Below are 18,507 nucleotides of genomic sequence, written 5' to 3' on the forward strand. Positions count from 1 at the left end.
AATGTTTATAAAGCAGCAATTAACATCTCTTCAGATTTTTGGACATACACACTTTTCCTCCATCATGTTGTATTTTGGCCAAGGGTCATGCATTTTGCCATGGGCTTTGGGGAGGGATCAGAAAAAAGGAGCATTACAGGTAGTGTGGTCCTGCTGTGCTACCAGACTGAGCAGAAGCAGTGCACAGGCATTGTATATAGTAATCAGCTAGAGGCTATATATTTAATTAAAGGGGCGAGTGCAAGCGGGATGTAAGAGGATATTACCCTGGGGAGTCCGTGGGAAAGGCTGTTGCTGAAATGACAAGTGTTGTGATGGTAGGAAAAAGGTCCCCATTGGAAGAAATGGCCCAGCACACATTTATTTACAACACCAATGAAGCCTTCACTTTGGAGGATCTCCAACACCTTCTTCTCCCAGGGTTTGAGGTTGCGGGGCCTGGGAACTCCACAAGCTACCCATAGCTTGTTCGTTGGACAGGGCATAGCACGTTGTTCCAACTCTTGAGGATGTCATTCTGTGAGCATCGCACATTGGGTATAGCATTCACACTACCCCCTCATCCTACCCGCTCTTCCCTAAGCTGATTCATGGTAGTGGTGCATCACAAGTGCTCCAAACAACTGTGGTCAACCCCTGCAATGTCAGTCACCATTATTGTTAACTCATTCTCATAAAAGTGAATGGCACTCCTGCCTGTCTGCCATGATGGTGGACTCTGTTGCTGCAAGAGACAGGTCTGTTGTGTGAGTGATAAACGTTTAGGTTTGTTTCTTTGGCCTGCTTTATAGGAGAAGCCGAAGAATTTGCCAGTTGGTTGATGTTCATCAGGTGTAAGTTGCTGAATCTTCCACTAGATTTTGATGTACATCAACCATGCGATTTCCTGTCCGGAATTGCCATCCTCTCCTTGTTCATTATCTCAGGATGGCAGATACCTCTAAATATGGAGGACGGTGCATTGCCACCTCAACCGTAATGGATGTAGGTCGCCAACAGAGAAAGGAGGACCGCCAACTGAGGAAGGCAAGAATGCTGATGGATGTTACACTAGATTGGCAATGGGTGGATATGACCAACAAAACTCTAAATATGGCAGACGGTCGCCGGCCTGTCTGGCAGACACCTTTGTTCTGCCATGGCAGCAGAACAGCAAGCAGCCTGTCAGCCAAACTCTAAATAAGGAAGAGAAGCTTTTTCCTTTTACACCTTTTCTTTGGGATGTTCTTTGCTATGTCATCTTACAGGACAGCAAAACCCAATTGATGCCTAAAAGTATTCTTTAAAGTTGCATGTAACTCTAAAAAGGTGTGAACAATGATCTCAGTGGTACAGTGAGACCTGAAAACACGCCTGCACCATCTGAACACCTGTAGAGTGGAATGACATTCTCCACTCATCAGAGTCGCCCTGTCAATCTTACGTTCTAAGAAAGATATAATGAAACACTCCTTCTGAGCAACCACCAAGGGCCGCAACATCTCTTGTCTGATTTCTGGCTAAGGCCTCTATGTCCTGATACCAACCTGCCTTATCTTTTAGTGCCTCTCCTCTCATAGATACCGAAATTCCAGGTTTTGCAGTACCACTGCCCTCCGCACTTTTTCGGTTTAAACTTGCTGAAATTTATCATGGGAAAATACACAGCAAAAAGGCAAAGAATTTAGAATTTGGTGCGATAAATACAGATTCCCTGTGTTATGACTAATTTCTAAAGCCCAGATTATAAATGGGGCAAATAGGGGTGTGGTATTTACCACACCCGGTAAATGCCAGTCATTATCCCAGCGCTAGGTAGTAAATACCTCCTATTGCAAGATTTTTCACTTGGAAATTTGAGAACTTACTGGGAAATTACTATTTAAAGCATAAATTAGGCCTTTTTTCCAAACTCTCTTACTCGATAAATTTCGTCACCAACCCAAAGCTGTCTGGAGAAAGCAATGGGGGTGCAATCATTATCGCACAGCTAGGAATTCAATTCCACGTGCAAACTCCTGTTTGCACAGTAATTCTTGCCTATGGAAAATCCTGCTTGCACGAGATGGGAATTCAACCCCCAGCTAGGAATCACTACCCAAGCTGAACCCCTTTATAAGTAATGGTATTTACTGGGTGTGGTAAATTACTTCCCCTTTTCTGACCAACTACAATCAGGTTTTCAGGTTATCAAAAAGAAGGAATGAAAACACCTCTTTCCTCTCAGCATTATTGCATCACTTACCTCGATGGCAGGTCCAGATCCTACAAATGAAAGGGGACTGGGAGTCTACAAATCCACAATTAAATGCTTTACAGATATATGTAGGACTTTTAATGATGTATGTGCATTAAAGGCTGCGTTTCCATTCCTTCCTCTTTGCCCCAGATCTCTGATGAGTATAAACCGATGTCCCCCTTTTCATTGGTGTAGCAATGGAATTAATTTTTGGATGTACTATTTTTTTCATGTTTGATAAAATAAAATCTCGAACAGTTATATGGCAGAATGAACATATTCTTCAGATAAAGAATGAAATGGACACAAGTGGAACCCTTTAACAACAATGTTTGGTTTGCCAATTCAAGGCAAGCTGCAACCCCCCCCAACAAAACAACTAATCTGTTCATTTTCATTAAACAACCATTATTATAAGAGAGTGAAACAGTGGATTGACTTGATCAACACAGTCACTGCTTTTAATAGGAACACAAGGTGACCAGACCTGCCCAATTCTATATTTTTTGCGCGTTGCTTAGATCAGGAGTCAGAATCATATTTTACATAAATGATACATGGATCACACAAAAACAAATATGCAGAAATGAGAAACAAGCATTTAATTTGCTAAAATCGGTCCGCAATGAGATCTCTTTTTGGAAAGTATTCCTCAAAATCTATTAGGACCCAAAAAAGAACCATTTGCCTCAAAAGAGTTCCAATAGCCTTCTGACATGCAATGATCTATCAGCTCATGCAACCATCATGGAATGCCACCATCTTGGAAACAGCAGAATGTTGCCCATTGTTACCTAGACACATCATTCCAGAAACACAGTCTTTGGCAGAAGCTAAAATTCCACTGGGCATTTGCTTTGTGTTGGGGCTCCAGATAAAGAACAGTTCAAGAGCAGGTTAACATGGCAGTACTCCAGTCTGAAACTGACTGTTATGATATCATTGAGATCTTGGGCAAAGGGACATTCGGAGAAGTGGCCAAGAGTTGGAAAAGGAGTTCAAGGGAGATGGTGGCCATTAAGATTCTCAAAAACGACGTTTGCCGGAGCAGGATCATAAAAAACGAACTGAAGCTGCTGAAGGCCATGAAAGGGGTAGACTCAGAGGAATCTCACATTGTCCAATTTTATGAGTACTTCCATGACGAATTGAAGTTCTACCTGGTTTTTGAGCTTTTGGAACAAAACCTATTTGAGTATCAGAAGGAGAACAACTTTGCCCCATTGCCAATCAGACACATAAGGACAGTCACAACACAAGTGCTAAAAGCTCTGTCCAAACTAAAGGAACTTTCCATTATTCATGCTGATCTGAAGCCCGAAAACATCATGATTGTCGACCAAGCCAGATATCCTTTCAGAGTGAAGGTGATTGATTTTGGATCAGCAAGCATTTTCAGTGAGGTCCGCTATGTGAAAGAGCCCTATATCCAGTCCCGATTCTACAGGTCCCCCGAGATCCTACTTGGCCTGCCATTCTGTGAGAAGGTAGACATGTGGTCTCTAGGATGTGTGATGGGAGAACTCCAGCTCGGATGGCCCCTTTACCCTGGCAACAATGAGTATGACCAAATCAGGTACATCTGTGAAACCCAAGGCATGCCGAAGATGCAGCTTCTGAATACAGCTAGTAAAACTTCCAGCTTCTTTAAGAGGAACCCACAACCCCAAGTTGGGAACCAGTGGCAGCTCAAGTCAGCATCGGAGTACCAGGCTGAAACAAATGTGAAACCTCTGGAGAGAAGAAAATACATCCTCAAGTCTCTGGATCAGATTGAATCGGTGAATGTCAACAAGTCTGTCTTCCCCGACTGCGAAGTTCTGGCTGAGTATTATGATTTAAAAAACATGGTTGAGTTAATCAAGAGGATGCTGACCTGGGACTCCCATGAGCGGATCAATCCTAATGCTGCCATGAAGCACCCCTTCATTTCCATGCAGCAGCTGAAGATGAACTATGAGCTCACCAAATATTATGAAATGTCTCTACAGTGCATACATGCCTCCATTAAGAAGGATCAGGGAATACTCGAGGACAACACTTATTACACTATGCTGGGGGACAGGTATTATGATGAAGCAGATGACTATTACAAGGACAGGAATGCACACACTATCTCATGCCTAAACACAGTCCAAAGAACCATTGACCAAATGGATGATTTAAGAATTGATGAACCCAAAATGGAAGGCAGTATGAACATGTGGACCGAAGGCTCAAGCATGTCAGCATTCCAGGGTTCAACCTCAGTGGAAGCATCCTCCATTTGCCAAGATCATGCATGCCTTCATCTACCTGCCTACCAGAGCAACCGCCCACGCCTTGACCATCGCCGGGAACCTATACTCTCCTACTATGGATCTCGCTATGGGTCCAAGCACCGAAAGGCCCCTCATCACACCAAGTCAGATGTTACCTTTGGAAATTTGATCCTGTTGGGGCAGCAATCTCCAGGAGATGCAGTAAGTTGGGAGGATGAAGAAAACAGGAGCCGCACTTCCGTCATCAGTCCTGCTGAGGAACCCGGTGTGTCAGGAGAAAACATGAGATTTACGAAGACCCATGTGTCTCCAGCCATAGAGGTAAGCACAATCCAGTAGCATTGTGTCTTAGAAATACTAAATCAGTAAAAATGTTTAGCTCCCATGTCAAAACATCATTTGTTAATAATAGTCCCTTTGATACCTGGGCCAAATGTTTCTGTTATAGTTAATTGACCTTAAAACAAAACATGTTCCAACAACTTTGGGAGGTAATTTAACACTTCACTGAATAATATAAAGTCTACCAGCAGATTAGCAAAACCAATGAAAAAAGCATCAGCAGAAGTCAGATGCATAAAATTAGTCTAGCAAGATTTTTTTAAGTTACGGGCACCTGATGTCTGACAGGAGGGAGTTAAAATCTCTAGCTGCTGCTTTTTGGCCATGCCAGAGAGTTCAAAACGCCAGTCGAATAATTCCTGTGAAAGCTAAGTAAGTCATATTCAGTAGTTCACCTAAAGGAGATACCCTGATCCTTAGTTTTTTATTACATTGTTCTTTATTTATTTGTAATAACTGATTTATCTATACATGACACAAGTTACACCTACAACATTTTATCATAAGACCATTCTACATGTCATGATTTCCAAACTCTTGAATATTTCCAGCTATGAAACATTATAATAGCAATAGCCAACTAATGGTCCTAGTTACAAAGGAACATCAACATGGCAACCTATATTCATTAATATTACAGATTGTGCATAATATCGCTACACAAGAACACGTCATGCATATATTTAACAACAACAATGAACCAAAAGCAAATACACAACGAGGCACATGTTAAAAACCTTAAACCTTTAGTTTGATGTGTGTGTATGATATTGCATCATTTGACAATAGCAGCCCAGTTGAAAAGATAGACGTTTCTAGAAGACAGTACTAATCATACACACTGATGGGGGGCGGGGGGGGGGGGGGGGGCGGGTAGATGAAGAAATATCCCACATCAAAACGTTTTAGAAAATATTATGATTTAGGTATTTATTTACAATTATATATTCAGATTTATTTACTTTTTAGAAAAAGGGCATAAACATTTTCCAATCATCATGAAAGATTATTTAGACATCTGTAAGATTAATAAAACTGTGCAGTCAACGATAAGACAGCTCAATCTTATTTTATCAGTCCCATTCATAGTATAAAATAATCTGGATCTGTTGTCGTCTTTGATACAATTAGGTAAATTAAATCACTGCTGAGTGTCCAGACTCAAAACAGTGAAGTGCATGAAAGCAACACGTGTTCAAAGATTCTAAGAGGAGTATGGCATTGTCTAGCTGTGTAGGCTACCCTGTGTGGCACCCAAATAACCTTCAACGATGACAGATGATATAATTTTATTCTTAACCATTTCCTAATTTCTAATGAAGCAATTCAACAAATTATATTTCATGATAAAAGGATCACCGCAATAGAAGTGACAATATTTATTTATACGTTTTGTTTAGCAAAGATAATAAATCCATCTCAATAAAGAATCATATTTCTCAATTTTGGGCAGTGAACTGAATTTGTTACAAAACGTGATAGGTTAGATAAAAGCAGTCATTAGTCATATATTCAGCAGCCCCTTTATTCAAAATGTAAAGTAAAACTTGGGATCCTTGTTAAGATCTCTGTGAAGGGAGGAGCCTAGCCGGCAACAGAGATGGCCGCCTGAGCCCTCGGCTCCGCCGACTCGTCCGCTTCCCTCCCGTACCGCTTCCTCTCCTGATTGCTGAATCGTGCCTGTTGTGCGGTAACGGGTTGGGGAGGCGACGCTGCATCCGATGGTGGGCTCCCCATCGTCCCTCCTGCACCGGGGGTGAAGAAACGCCCTGAATCCCCGCAGACGCCTACGGAGTGGGTCCGGTCCTTTGTTCTCGGCGGCGTCCGGCTAGAGGGCAACAGCAGCGGCCATTACAGGAGAATCTGAAACCGCCGGCAAGACGCGATAGGCCACCGAGATTCCCAGAAGTAGCGCAACAGTTTCTTTCGGAGCCTCGCCGCTACGCTGCTTTACCACCACCGATGCAACAAATGTATCCCCCCCTGTTGGAAGTTCCTCTTTGATCTCTCGCTACGAAGTGTGATGGAAGGGGCCATCTTTATCGAGTGATCGGCGCTTATACACGGCGCCTGGTTGGACCGTCCCTGTGCTGTCCCTGTGCGTGGCGCTGGGCTGGGGGTTGCTGCCCTGCCCCTGTGGTTTGGCGCTGCCTCTCTGGGAGCTGACCTACTAAACGACGCCTGGACATGTACGCCAAAGACTGGGCTCGAGGGTCGCCACACTCTTGCGGATTCCGGGAACAGGGAGCTGGCATCTCTTCCTCTCACGCTATGCCCGTGAGTATCGGCGACGTCCTGGAAGCTTTGGCTGCTATGCGAGCTGCTTTCTGTTCCAACGCCCGTGACCTGGAGCGCCGACTAGACGATGCTGTGCCCGTTCTCTCCTTGGCTGACCGTACGGGCGGCTGTGCGCGGAGCGGATCGCTGAGCCCGGGACTCGGCAGTCGTGTGCAGCCTCTCCGGGGAGACGTGGAGGAACTGATTGTGAGTGAACTTACCATCACCGCCGCTCGGACTGTCGCAACTATGAAGGACACAGTGCATTCTATCTTTGGACGGAACCTAGAGGTTCGTCGTCGGATGCCAGGACTACCACCGCCAGCGGGTATTGCTGACAAGATCGCTCTGCTTACTCTGCACATGTTGCCCGGGAGTGAGTTGCCCAATTTTGGTGGACTATCACTGTATGCCTACCCGTACTGCACTCTTGGGGATAACACTGTCCTGCTTTGGATGGCGACTACTGGCTGTTGTTGCCATCTCTCTGGGTGTTCACATCGGAGGCTCTTCCTACCCTACGGGACTACGCCGCAACTGCATTATGTTGGCGCACTGGCACGTAGGGGTCAGGGTTGAGTTTGTCTTTTTCTTGCCCTGATACTGGTACCTACATTCCTGGGACTGTGCTGGACTGACGAGAACGCTAGACTTTGGGTATGGTTTGCATGGGGGTCCGGGAGGTGATGGCCGGATACACTTCTGTTGATTTTTTCTTTTGTTCTCTTGGGTTGGCCCTCCTCCGTTGATAAATGTTTTGCACCGTTCTTGTGGGTGGGGCAGCCGGGGAACTAGTTTTCTCTGAGTGACCGGGACATGTATCGGTGGTGCTAGAAGACTATTGCGGGGGCTCACGCTTATCAATCACGGCTTGAAGATTCCTTCTTGATATTTTGGATGTTTCGGTTGGGTGTTGCTGCCTTACTTACCCTGCGCGCTGCTGCTGTGACCCCAGTTCTCTCGTTATACCGGGCATGTTATTACTGCTGGGCGTTAGACTACTGTTGCTATTATGGGTGCGAGATGGCGGAGCTGGGGGACGAATAGTGGGCTCCTCCCCACCTTTCTTAATTTTATAAGAGTTTTCTGATTCTCTCTTTTTCTTACTTTCTATATTTCGGGACTCCTTTTCTTGGGCGACAGGCACACTGCTAGGGGGGGTAAGGCCGTAGCCAGCTGCAGGGGTGCAGGGTGGGGGGCACTTGGGGGGTGGGGTTGCTTTTCTCTTTCTTGTTTTTCCTTTTTGTTCTATGGGCCTTCTATTCTTTGTCCTTTTTCCTTCCCTGGGGTTCGGACGTTCCTTTCTGGGTGCCACGCAGCGACTCTGGTGTTTTCTACTGCTATAAGATTACCTATCCTGATTGTTTAACACCAGTATTGACTTGTTGTGCTACGATATCCTGCTTATGTCTATCCTACTAGAAAAATTTTTAAAACTAGACCTCAGTCCTTCTGTAATGTATCCTCTGTGTTTTCAGTAAGTTGTAATGTACCGTATGTGTGAGCCCCCCCGGGCTCCTTGTTGACTTGTATTTGCCCTTTTTCTATCAATAAAGGTCTTCAAAAAAAAAAAAAAAAAAAAAAAAAAAAAGATCTCTGTGAAGATGGTAAGAGCATGAAACACAGATCTACTTACAACAGAATGCCAAGTGGGGGGCTTACTTAAAAGCACCGTTGGAACAGGTTAATACATATAAGGGGAAATTGACTTGTCATTGGTTGCTGTTTTGGGGGGAATGTGAAGACAATAGCATACATATGTGCAGTCCGGCATCCAGCATACTTTCCACACCATTTCAAAATGAGGAGGCAACACCTCATAGCATGAATTACATTACACTTAGAACTTTTTCACTAAAATATTTTGCAATGCTGTGGCTTCAAAAGGCTGTTTTACTGCATGTCTATCAAGTAGGAAAGTTGGGGGGCAGTTGGGTTCCCACAAATGTTCCTGATCAGGTCTAAATGAATGAAATAGAGTACAATACACATGAGGTGGATGGCTACACATGTGCTTTATCAAGATTGTAAGCATAAACCAGTAGTTCCCAAACTGTGCGCTGTGGCTCCCTGGGGAGCCGTCAAACCTATCCAGGGGAGCGGCACACCAAGCACTTTAATGCATTTAATGTTGAAGGGTCTGTTGGCTTCAGCGAAACTAATTAGACTTAAACGCATGATGTCCATGATTTGTAAGTGACATGCCTAAAGCTGTAAACGTAGTTCTTAATTGATGGCATGTCGAGGGAGATGACCTCCATTTTTCACTGAATTCCCCACGTTCCAAAAATCCCAAAGTAAGTGGAAGATGTCTGATTTATTTAGTTAGACTTGTTAACCCCTTCCCCGCTCATGACGGAACCACTCCGTCATGAGCCACGGTTGCGCTGTGCTCATGACGGAGTGGTTCCATCATGCTGTGGCCGTTGGCGGCCGCTCCGCCCACGCGGCGCTAATTCCCCGCCTGTGCGGGCGATTAGCGCAGTGGGCGGAGACGTGACGGAACCACTCCGTCATGAGCACAGCTCAACCGTGGCTCGTGACGGAGTGGTTCCGTCACGAGCACAGCGCCACCGCGCTGCCCCCAACCCCCCCAGCGCCGCGGCGGAATTCCTGCCGCGGCGAAGGGGTTAATATTTTGTTTTTTTTCAAATGCTTTTTACACCAATGCAAGATATCAGGAAAGTACAGTTGTCCTGTCTATTAAACGCACTAAGTATTGTTACGTATTGAAATTCGTACTAGAATCATAGGTACTGCCAGCACACATTTCTTTCAGTACACACACATTTCGTGACAGGCCTGCTCTCTCCTTGAGCACAGGGAAGTAAAACACCATATACAGCATAATGCCAACATTTGGAAGAAAGAAAGAGGGACATTTAAAAAATATATCTGAAAGAAACAGTTAGTTATAGAATCCTTGTAACTTGTTTATCTGAGGAATTGATTTTATTTGCATTACTATGGAGGCAATTTTAGGGATGTGACAGCAAAAATAAAGCTGTATGTGGTTTAAAAAATCATGAGTCACCCTGCTGAGATAGGTGCACATATGACATGGGTTGAAATGGAAGTGCACGCAAGTATTCTTCAAGCTAGGAAACACTTTGGCAATGGGCCTACATGCATATGGGTGCTATCTAGCACTGTAAGTGGGATAAAAAAAGTTTGAGAGGGTACTCTAAAAAAGGCATGAGCAAAGAAGTGTAACTAGAAATATTTTATTAGAGGCGCCACCTTAGTAAAACGAAATGCCCTGTGTATATGATTATAATACCTTCATCAACTTCATTCCGAGGGAGAAAAATGCAAGTACTCCAGAGGCCGGGCTTACATCCCTGTCACCCTCCAAAAAAGTAACAGTTGGGAGCCAAGGGCAACAGTCAATGGGTCATGGGAGCTGCGGTTCGAAAAAGTTTGGGAACCACTGGCATAAACCCTTCTGCTCTGGGAATTTGTTTTCTCTGAACAAGAACATTTTTCAGTTGAATATCTTGCCATGACTGCCAAATTTCAATGAACTGAACTTTTTATGTGAATTTCGTATGTAGTTCTGGATTGTTAATAAGGTATCTACTCATAAAATGTTAGCCGTAAGCATTTTCATTGATTTTCTTGTTAGTTTACCGCGACATACCATCTACAGCACTCTCCCTCAGTCTCTGAGGTCTACTAACTGCTCGTGGCAGAAAGTGTCCATCAGTTACAGTGTGTTATCATCCTCGCTGCCCACAGTACCCAGCGATGCCTGCTCAAACATTATCTGTTGGGCAAAATCTTTGGATCTACCCTTGGCCAGTGCCCTATATTCAGGGCTTTAAGTGGCCGAGAAAAGTGGTGGGTCTCTAAGAGGGCATGGCCTATGTAATTAAGGGAGAAACGTTAACACATAAACAATTTCTGTGAATCTCATTGTGTGCCACATGACTGGTACCTCTGAGCTTTCCTTTATTGCATCCATAAATATAACTCAACAACTGACATACACCTAAAAGCAGCCAGGGCTATTGGCTTTGTCAATAGTTATTAACTGTTTAAGATAAATTAGTAACAGTGTTTTTGTTGTAAATAAAATAGAAAATATTTCAATTTTGAAATTGTGAGACTGTGAACTACCCATTACTGAGGCCTGTGGAAAGGGTGGTGGTCTGTCTTCAGTGTCTCAATCATTCCCATTATGTTCACACCATGTTAGACATGTACAACCCTTTTGATTAGAGCGGCCGACCCTGATGCAGAGGTCTAGCCCGGGACCAGGGTTTAATTCCCCACCTCGGCGGGTCTTGGGCTCAAAAATTCCACGGACCTGATAATTCTCGCCTCGGTGCCATTCCAATCATGGAGTCCCACTCTGCAACTCTGGGCAATAGCTTGCTTAATCTCCACAACGGCCCCCACAACGCTAAGGATGCCTGGCCTCCACCTTGGGGGTGCCCAGGAGTGGACGCCTCACAGGGAAAGCCAGGATGGGTTCCACAGCGGTATTCGTACAAGCGCCTTGAGACCCTTGCGGGTGAGTAGTGCGCTATACAAGTATCAATTTACATTTTTTCCTCTTCAGCACTCTCTTTTCACTCTCTCCTGAATGCACTTCATTGCATCTCATTCACTTCACCAACTCCAAACACACTACACATCCACTCACCTTTTAAACACTGCATGTTCTTTTGCTTTCGTCTTATCATGATTTTGACAACTGTTTACCTCCTCCAGACACATTTGAACACAATCCCAATTGCAACTGAAATACGAGACCATTGCTGTGTGCTCTGCAGAGAGGCCAAGTATTGGATGACCATGCATTCTGAACACCTTTTTTGACCCACTGACAGGCACTTTGAGAAACTTGCACTGTCTTCCTCCTCAACTCCAGATCTCTGAAACGTGACTTGTTATAAACCCCTGGAGGCGACTCAGCTCATAGTATCCACCATACAAGAACAATATGCTATATGAAGGCAAATGTAAAAACACGACATAACATTCTTAGGGATTACAAGAAAAACATGGATTACCATTAAAATGTTTAAAGTTCATGGTTCAGAAATCGGTAATTGTTTTTGTTAGTAGAGTTAAGGACATGCATATAGGGCCCCGTAGGGACCCGTGGAATTGTGTGTTTTTAATTACTACTGGCTCTGATACTCAGAAGGACCCAGCCCACTTAAAGCCCTGCCTGCAGTCAGCCTTTCCTCCAACGCGGATAGCAGGTAGGGGGTACAGACTATAGCCTTCAACTATACCAAGAATCCCATACTTATCAGACAAGGCCTTAGCCAGCATTTACTGGGTGCATGTCATGGACTTTTTCACCCCTATACCCAGTTTGAACATTGCATTTGGTCTTGCTTAGCTGGTACAGAGTACAAGTTGGGGCCCTTCAGTCATGCCCTGCACTCAGTGCCCCAGCCACACTCTTTCTGATCATGGCTTACACGTATGTCCAGTGTGTACTGGATCTAGGGCATGGCCTTCAGCCCAAAACTTCGCCCAAGTACATGTTCAACATGGGCTTTAAGTGCACCCTGTGGATATTGGGTGTAGGTTGTGACTTTTTTCTGCACTCTGTACCAAGTATCTTGCAGGGGTATCCAGAAGGCCTCACCTTTGGCTGTGCTACTGGGATAATGGATAAATGGGATAGATACACAGCACCCAGTCATGATTTGAATCTTGTAGAGTGCAGCTGTTACCCCAAAGATTCCCTGGTAGTCTATAACCAACACTTCATTAAACAGAGCAGAAGACAAAATTATAAAAAATATATTTTTAAGCACCTTTCTAAAAGTTAGAAAATGACCTATCTGCCTCAAATGTAGTGGTCAATTATTTCAAAGTTTGGCTGCAAAGAATAGAAAGAAAGCAGGCTCCCGCACTTTTATTGTGTACTTGATTAATATCAATAAAGATTAATCTTTCTTTAGATATGAGATTAAAAGCATGAGTATAGTGATTTGATAGAAGTGCCAAGCATGACAGATCAGATTTGAAATAGGCTTTTTAAATACAGCACAGAGCTTTGGACTTGATCCTTTGCTCCAGAGCTAATAGATGAATGCATCTCTGAAGCTCTGATATATGATCAAACTTCCTGACCTGGACAGGAGAAGAGCAGCTTTGTTTTGAACCCTTAAATCTATCCCACCTAGAGGCTCTTGTAATAATCTAGTCTACTGACAATGCAAAAAGGGGGAATTGATGACGGAATATAGCCATATAGCCCGCCGTAGCGCGCTATACCGGCTATTAAAGGCCCGCTCCAGAGTTTAACAAGGGAGCGGGACTTTAATAGCCAGTATAGCCCAGCTACGAAGGGCTATGAGGCTATTAGAACATTCTGCCACTAGAGGGCAGAATGTTCTAACAAATAAAACAAAGGCTTAAGGCAGCACGAGGGGATTGAAATACCCTCAGGCTACCTGAAGCCTATGTTCACAGCCACAGCTGTGAACAAAGAAACATTTGAATGGTGGAGCTCCGGGCTCATACCAGCCATTATAAGCCCGGAGCTGCTCCATTGTTTCCAATGGAGCTCCCAACATTCCAATTTCTAATATAAGGTAGTGCTTTTCAGAGGTGCATATAAGGAGCTGAAAACTTCACTCCTTGGTGGGCTTAAAGCTCATTGTCTAAGATAAGTCCTAATGCTTTGACCTTGGAAGTTGGATTTGGTGGGCATACCCATGCTATTAGGCGATAGAGATTCAGCGCAGCATTCCTTGTCTTTAACAAATATTAACATTGCTTTTTTATTAGATTTAATTTTAGAAAATGAAATCCAATCCATTTTGGACCACTGAAAAGCTGTCAAGCAAACTTGATATTGATTTGGCATCTTTAATCAAGTTGATAATCAATTGTGTATCATTTGCGTAGTAAAAAGCAGTGGAGCCAAAAGACTGCATAAGCTAACGTAATGAGTAGACATACTGGTGGGAAAGTAGACGTACTGAGGAGACAACTGTCGGACACCAAAGGTAGATCCAAGATCATACTATAGATGATTGGCTAGTTTAATAGAATGACTCCTGCTTTCCACAAGGGAATAAAGCATTTCTAGAGATATCGACCACATTTAATGGTTTACTAATGATCAACCGTATCAAAGGGAGTCATAGAACCAATAGACAAACCCAAGGGGATGATGGACAGAGCCCTGAAACTTTTCAGACACTCACCCCCAGTCACAGATCTGGGTTGAATCCATCATCGTTCTTTAGCTCACTTCGCCACCCCAGTTCAGACCCAGCCATATGCAAATCAGTCTTGACCCTGTGACTCATGGGAACAGTCCAGCCCGAACTGCTAGGCCAGGTCCTCCCTGGACCAAAAACAAGCATCCTGGGACCGGTTTGGGGGTAACACACCTCATCAGCCAGGCTAGCTTGCATCCAGTGGCAAGACTAATTTACATATAGCTGGGTTCAAACTGGAATGGCATGGGGAGTAAAATAACGATGGATTTAGGCCCAGATATCTGTACTGGAGTGAATGTATGACATTGTTCTGCATTCTGTCCATCAATTGTTGTTTTTGCATTTGTCACCCTGAGTGGAATGGATATGCCCAGACGTGGGTCCCGTACTCTCCATGCCACTGGAGTCAAGCTATCCTGGCTGATGAGGGGTGAAACCCCGAAACCGGTCCTGAGATGATTGTTTCCAGTCCAGGGAGGCCCTGGCCTGGCAGTTCCGGCTGTACTGTTCCTATTGGGGTCAGGGTCAAGATTGATTTGCATATGGCTGGGTTCAAACTGGAATGGCATGGGGTGCAGAAAAACGATGGATTTAGTCCCATAGCTCTGTACTGGAGTGAATCTATGACATTGATCTGCATTCTGTCCCTCAATTGTTCATTTTTCATTTGTCACCCCGAGTGGGATGGATATGCCCAGACGTGGGTCCCATGCCCTCCATTCCACTGGACTCAAGCTATCCTCGCTGATGAGGGGTAAACCCCGAAACCGGTCCTATGATGCTTGTTTCCAGTCCAGGGAGGACCTGGCCTGGCATTTTGGCCTGAACTGTTCCCATTGGTTGCAGGGTCAAGACTGATTTGCATTTGGCTGGGTTCAAACTAGAATGGAATGGGGAGCAAAAAAACAATGGATTTAATCGCAGATCTCTGTACTGGGGTGCAATGTATGACATTGTTCTGCATTCTGTCCATCAATTGTATTTATTGCATTTGTCACCCCGAGTGGGACGGGTATGCCCAGAGTTGGACGGGTATGCCCAGACGTGGGTCGCGTGCTCTACATGCCACTGGAGTCAAGCTATCCTGGCTGATGAGGGGCAAAACCCCGAAACAAGTTGCTTGTTTCCAGTCCAGGGAGGACCTGGCCAAGCAGTTTGAGCTGGACTGTTCCCATTGGGCGCAGGGTCAAGACTTATTTTCATATCGCTGGGTTCAAACTGGAATGGCATGGGGAGCAAAAAATAGATGGATTTAGGCCCAGATCCCTGTACTGGGGTGAATGTCTGACATTGTTCATCATTCTGTCCATCAATTGTTCTTTTTTTGCATAGATCCAACAGGACCAATCCAGCTGAGTTTCCTTCATCACAAGTGTTTCTTAGTTACTCCCAGGCGAGCAGCATAATAGATTCTGTTCCTCGTCAGTGTCAAAAGTCAAACTGGCAATCATTCAATACAATATTTCCCTTGAAACACATCGATAACTGCTTTGCCAGGGAGAAGCATAATGAATCATCCCTACCTCCCAGTAACCTACTCTTGCTATTTGTAGGACTTGTTCTTTGGCTCTGCCTTGCAGATTCAGGGTCCTTGGTGACACCATGCTCCCAGTCCCCCTGCCTCAAATATCAACGAGACCGGACCTGCAGCCATGCCCACAAGTTGCTGGACCCAAATGGTGACCATCATTGCCCTTTACCAAGTCTCACTACCCAATGGTCACAGCTAGGGCAATTATGCGCAAGCATTGGACACAGGATTTGGCTCTTGGCCATGACCCCTAGCCAGCAACCCTCCGCCATTAATAACTAGGCATTGGTCTCACTTGTCAAAAAAATCCCTGGGGAAATGTCATTGGAAAATGCAACTACTGTGACCCCATATAATTCATATCTCATAGTCTATTCTACAAGCAACCTTCCGGGATCACAAGTAGGCACACATATATTCTTTTGGGAGGTTTTGTGCAGATTTATTATACGGCCTATACCAATGTAATTTTTTGTTCAGTTGCTTGTAGGAGTTGATTGTTCTTGGACCTACTAAAATCGGGACAGAACACAGCAATGTGCCGAATACATATTGTGCTAATGGGGAGTTGTGGTTAGGGGTATGGTTAGGGTTTTAGGATGGCACTACATTAATGCCATCTTACCCTACATTTTCTTTGAAGTGGATGGATTACATGGTTAAATATAGTTATGTATATAGATATTAGTATGTTTGTGAGGGGTGTCTGTGTTGGTGCCTTTGTATTTGTGTGTGTTTGTGTATATGTAATTGTACCCTGCATAGAATTATTGTGATTATATTTTAATAGAATGAACAGAATGAGGAGAAATTAAGGTTTCAGCCGCCCTGATCCTCCTCGACCTGTTAGCAGCCTTCAACACTGTGTCCCACCACACTCTGATCAAAAAGCTTCATCAGATCGGAATCCAAGAAGATGCCCTCAAATGGGTCACATCCTTCCTCCCCGGTAGAACCCAGAGAATCAGCCTACCATTTTTCACCTTCGAACCCAAGAACATCATCTGCAGCGACCCTCAGGATTCATCCCTCTGCCCTTCTCTGTTCAATGCCTACATGACCCCCCTGGCCAACATCATCAGAACCTTTAGACTGAACATCATATCCTATGCGGACGACACCCAGCTCATCCTCAGGCTATCAGAAAAATCATCCACCAACTTCGGCCTGTGCATGACCAGCGTCGATAACTGAATGCAAAACAACTGCCTCAAACTCAATACAGAAAAACAGAAGTGCTGATCTTCGTGAACAACACCTCCGATTCGAATGACTTATGGTGGCCTGCGAAACTAGGACCCTCACCCACTCCCACAGACCAGGCCCAGAACCTCAGTGTCACCTGGACAGCAAACTCACCATGAAAAACCAGAATAACTCAGTCTCCTCTGCCTGCTTCCCCACTCTTTGCATGCTCCAAAGGATCTTCAAATGGCTCCCAGTCAGCACCGAATGTACCATCACTCAACCCCTCATCACTAGCCACTTGAACTATGGCAACACAGTCTATACAGGAATTACCACGCACCTCCTAAAGAGACAGCTGACCATACAGAACTTGGTGACCAGACTCATTCTTGACCTCCTAAACCGACCCACATCACCCCTCACGAAATTCCTCTGTCTCCAAGTCCACAATAGATGTCAATTCAAGATGCTGACCCACGCCTACAAAGCACTGCACAATCAAGAACCGGCATACATCAACCACCGCCTGAGCTTCCACCAACCCTCCAGACATTTGTGCTCCTCCTCCCTTTCCCTCACTCACCTCCGCCTAAGCAACATTAGAGGACTTTCCTTCTAGCTCGCCGTGAAGCCCTGGAACATCTCTGGACCTCAACTTCTCTTCAGTAATTCAGAAAGGGACTCAAGACCTGGTTGTTCAACTGAGTCCACCCGCGCAGGTGGCTCTCAGTGCCTAGATACCCCTGTGGGTGAATAACTGCGTTCTATGAATACTGTTTGGTTGAAGGTTACCAGCTAACAGTATGTCATCAAGAACACCATGCCTCATTCCTGGTCTATTATTTCAGAATTCATCAGTTTCAGAAGTGTTAGTCAAATTGACTCTGTTAACCAAAGCTACAACTCACAGAATACAATAGGTTGTTAGAAGTAAGACAAGGACTGGCTGGAAAATGGTGCTCTTGGAGACATGGAGCCACCTGGAAACCTTACGAGAAATTAAGCCTAATAATGTGGCTTTTACTCTGAGCTGGCTTCAGTACTATAATCAACATTCTTTTCATATGTATTCCTATACATGTCTTACTCCTATAATAATAAAATATGCGTGGATAAGTTATATTTAAGATAAAGCACATAATACTATACCACACCAGGTCTTGCTTTTTTGACCAGTATCTCGGTGTGTGTGTGTCTCATAGAGCATATATTGTTAGCCTGGTTTCACCATATACAGATGCATCACCTAAAAGGTGCTCTCCTATTGTTTGTTTACTACTGTGTAGACTTGTTATTGAAATATGTTGCAAGTCCTGAGCTCACCGGGGCTACGGAACAAAAATTACAAATAATTTACAAATAATAATTAGATAGCTCCCTATGGAGAAACTTAAGTTGATAGTCGGACACGATGCAACTCATATTATGATGAAACTTAAAATGTATGTTTAGAGAAGGTGCTATTGAAATCCACCCAACTAAAATCACATG

At 44.4% G+C, this 18,507-nt stretch overlaps 1 protein-coding gene across 1 annotated transcript in view; it reads left to right on the forward strand.

Annotated features, from left to right (window-relative positions):
• The first annotated feature begins 3,105 nt into the window (after nt 1-3,105).
• Nucleotides 3,106-18,507, forward strand: part of HIPK4 (homeodomain interacting protein kinase 4) — a 108,645-nt gene continuing 93,243 nt past the window's right edge. Inside the window, exon 1 of the mRNA XM_085625362.1 lies at nt 3,106-4,800. Within this exon, the coding sequence (XP_085481488.1) occupies nt 3,121-4,800 (1,680 nt within the window). The 5' untranslated portion in view covers nt 3,106-3,120. The remainder of the gene's footprint in view (nt 4,801-18,507) is intronic.

Source organism: Triturus cristatus, chromosome 9 (genome assembly GCF_964204655.1).
Source record: "Triturus cristatus chromosome 9, aTriCri1.1, whole genome shotgun sequence".
In the NCBI taxonomy this organism is placed as follows: domain Eukaryota; kingdom Metazoa; phylum Chordata; class Amphibia; order Caudata; family Salamandridae; genus Triturus; species Triturus cristatus.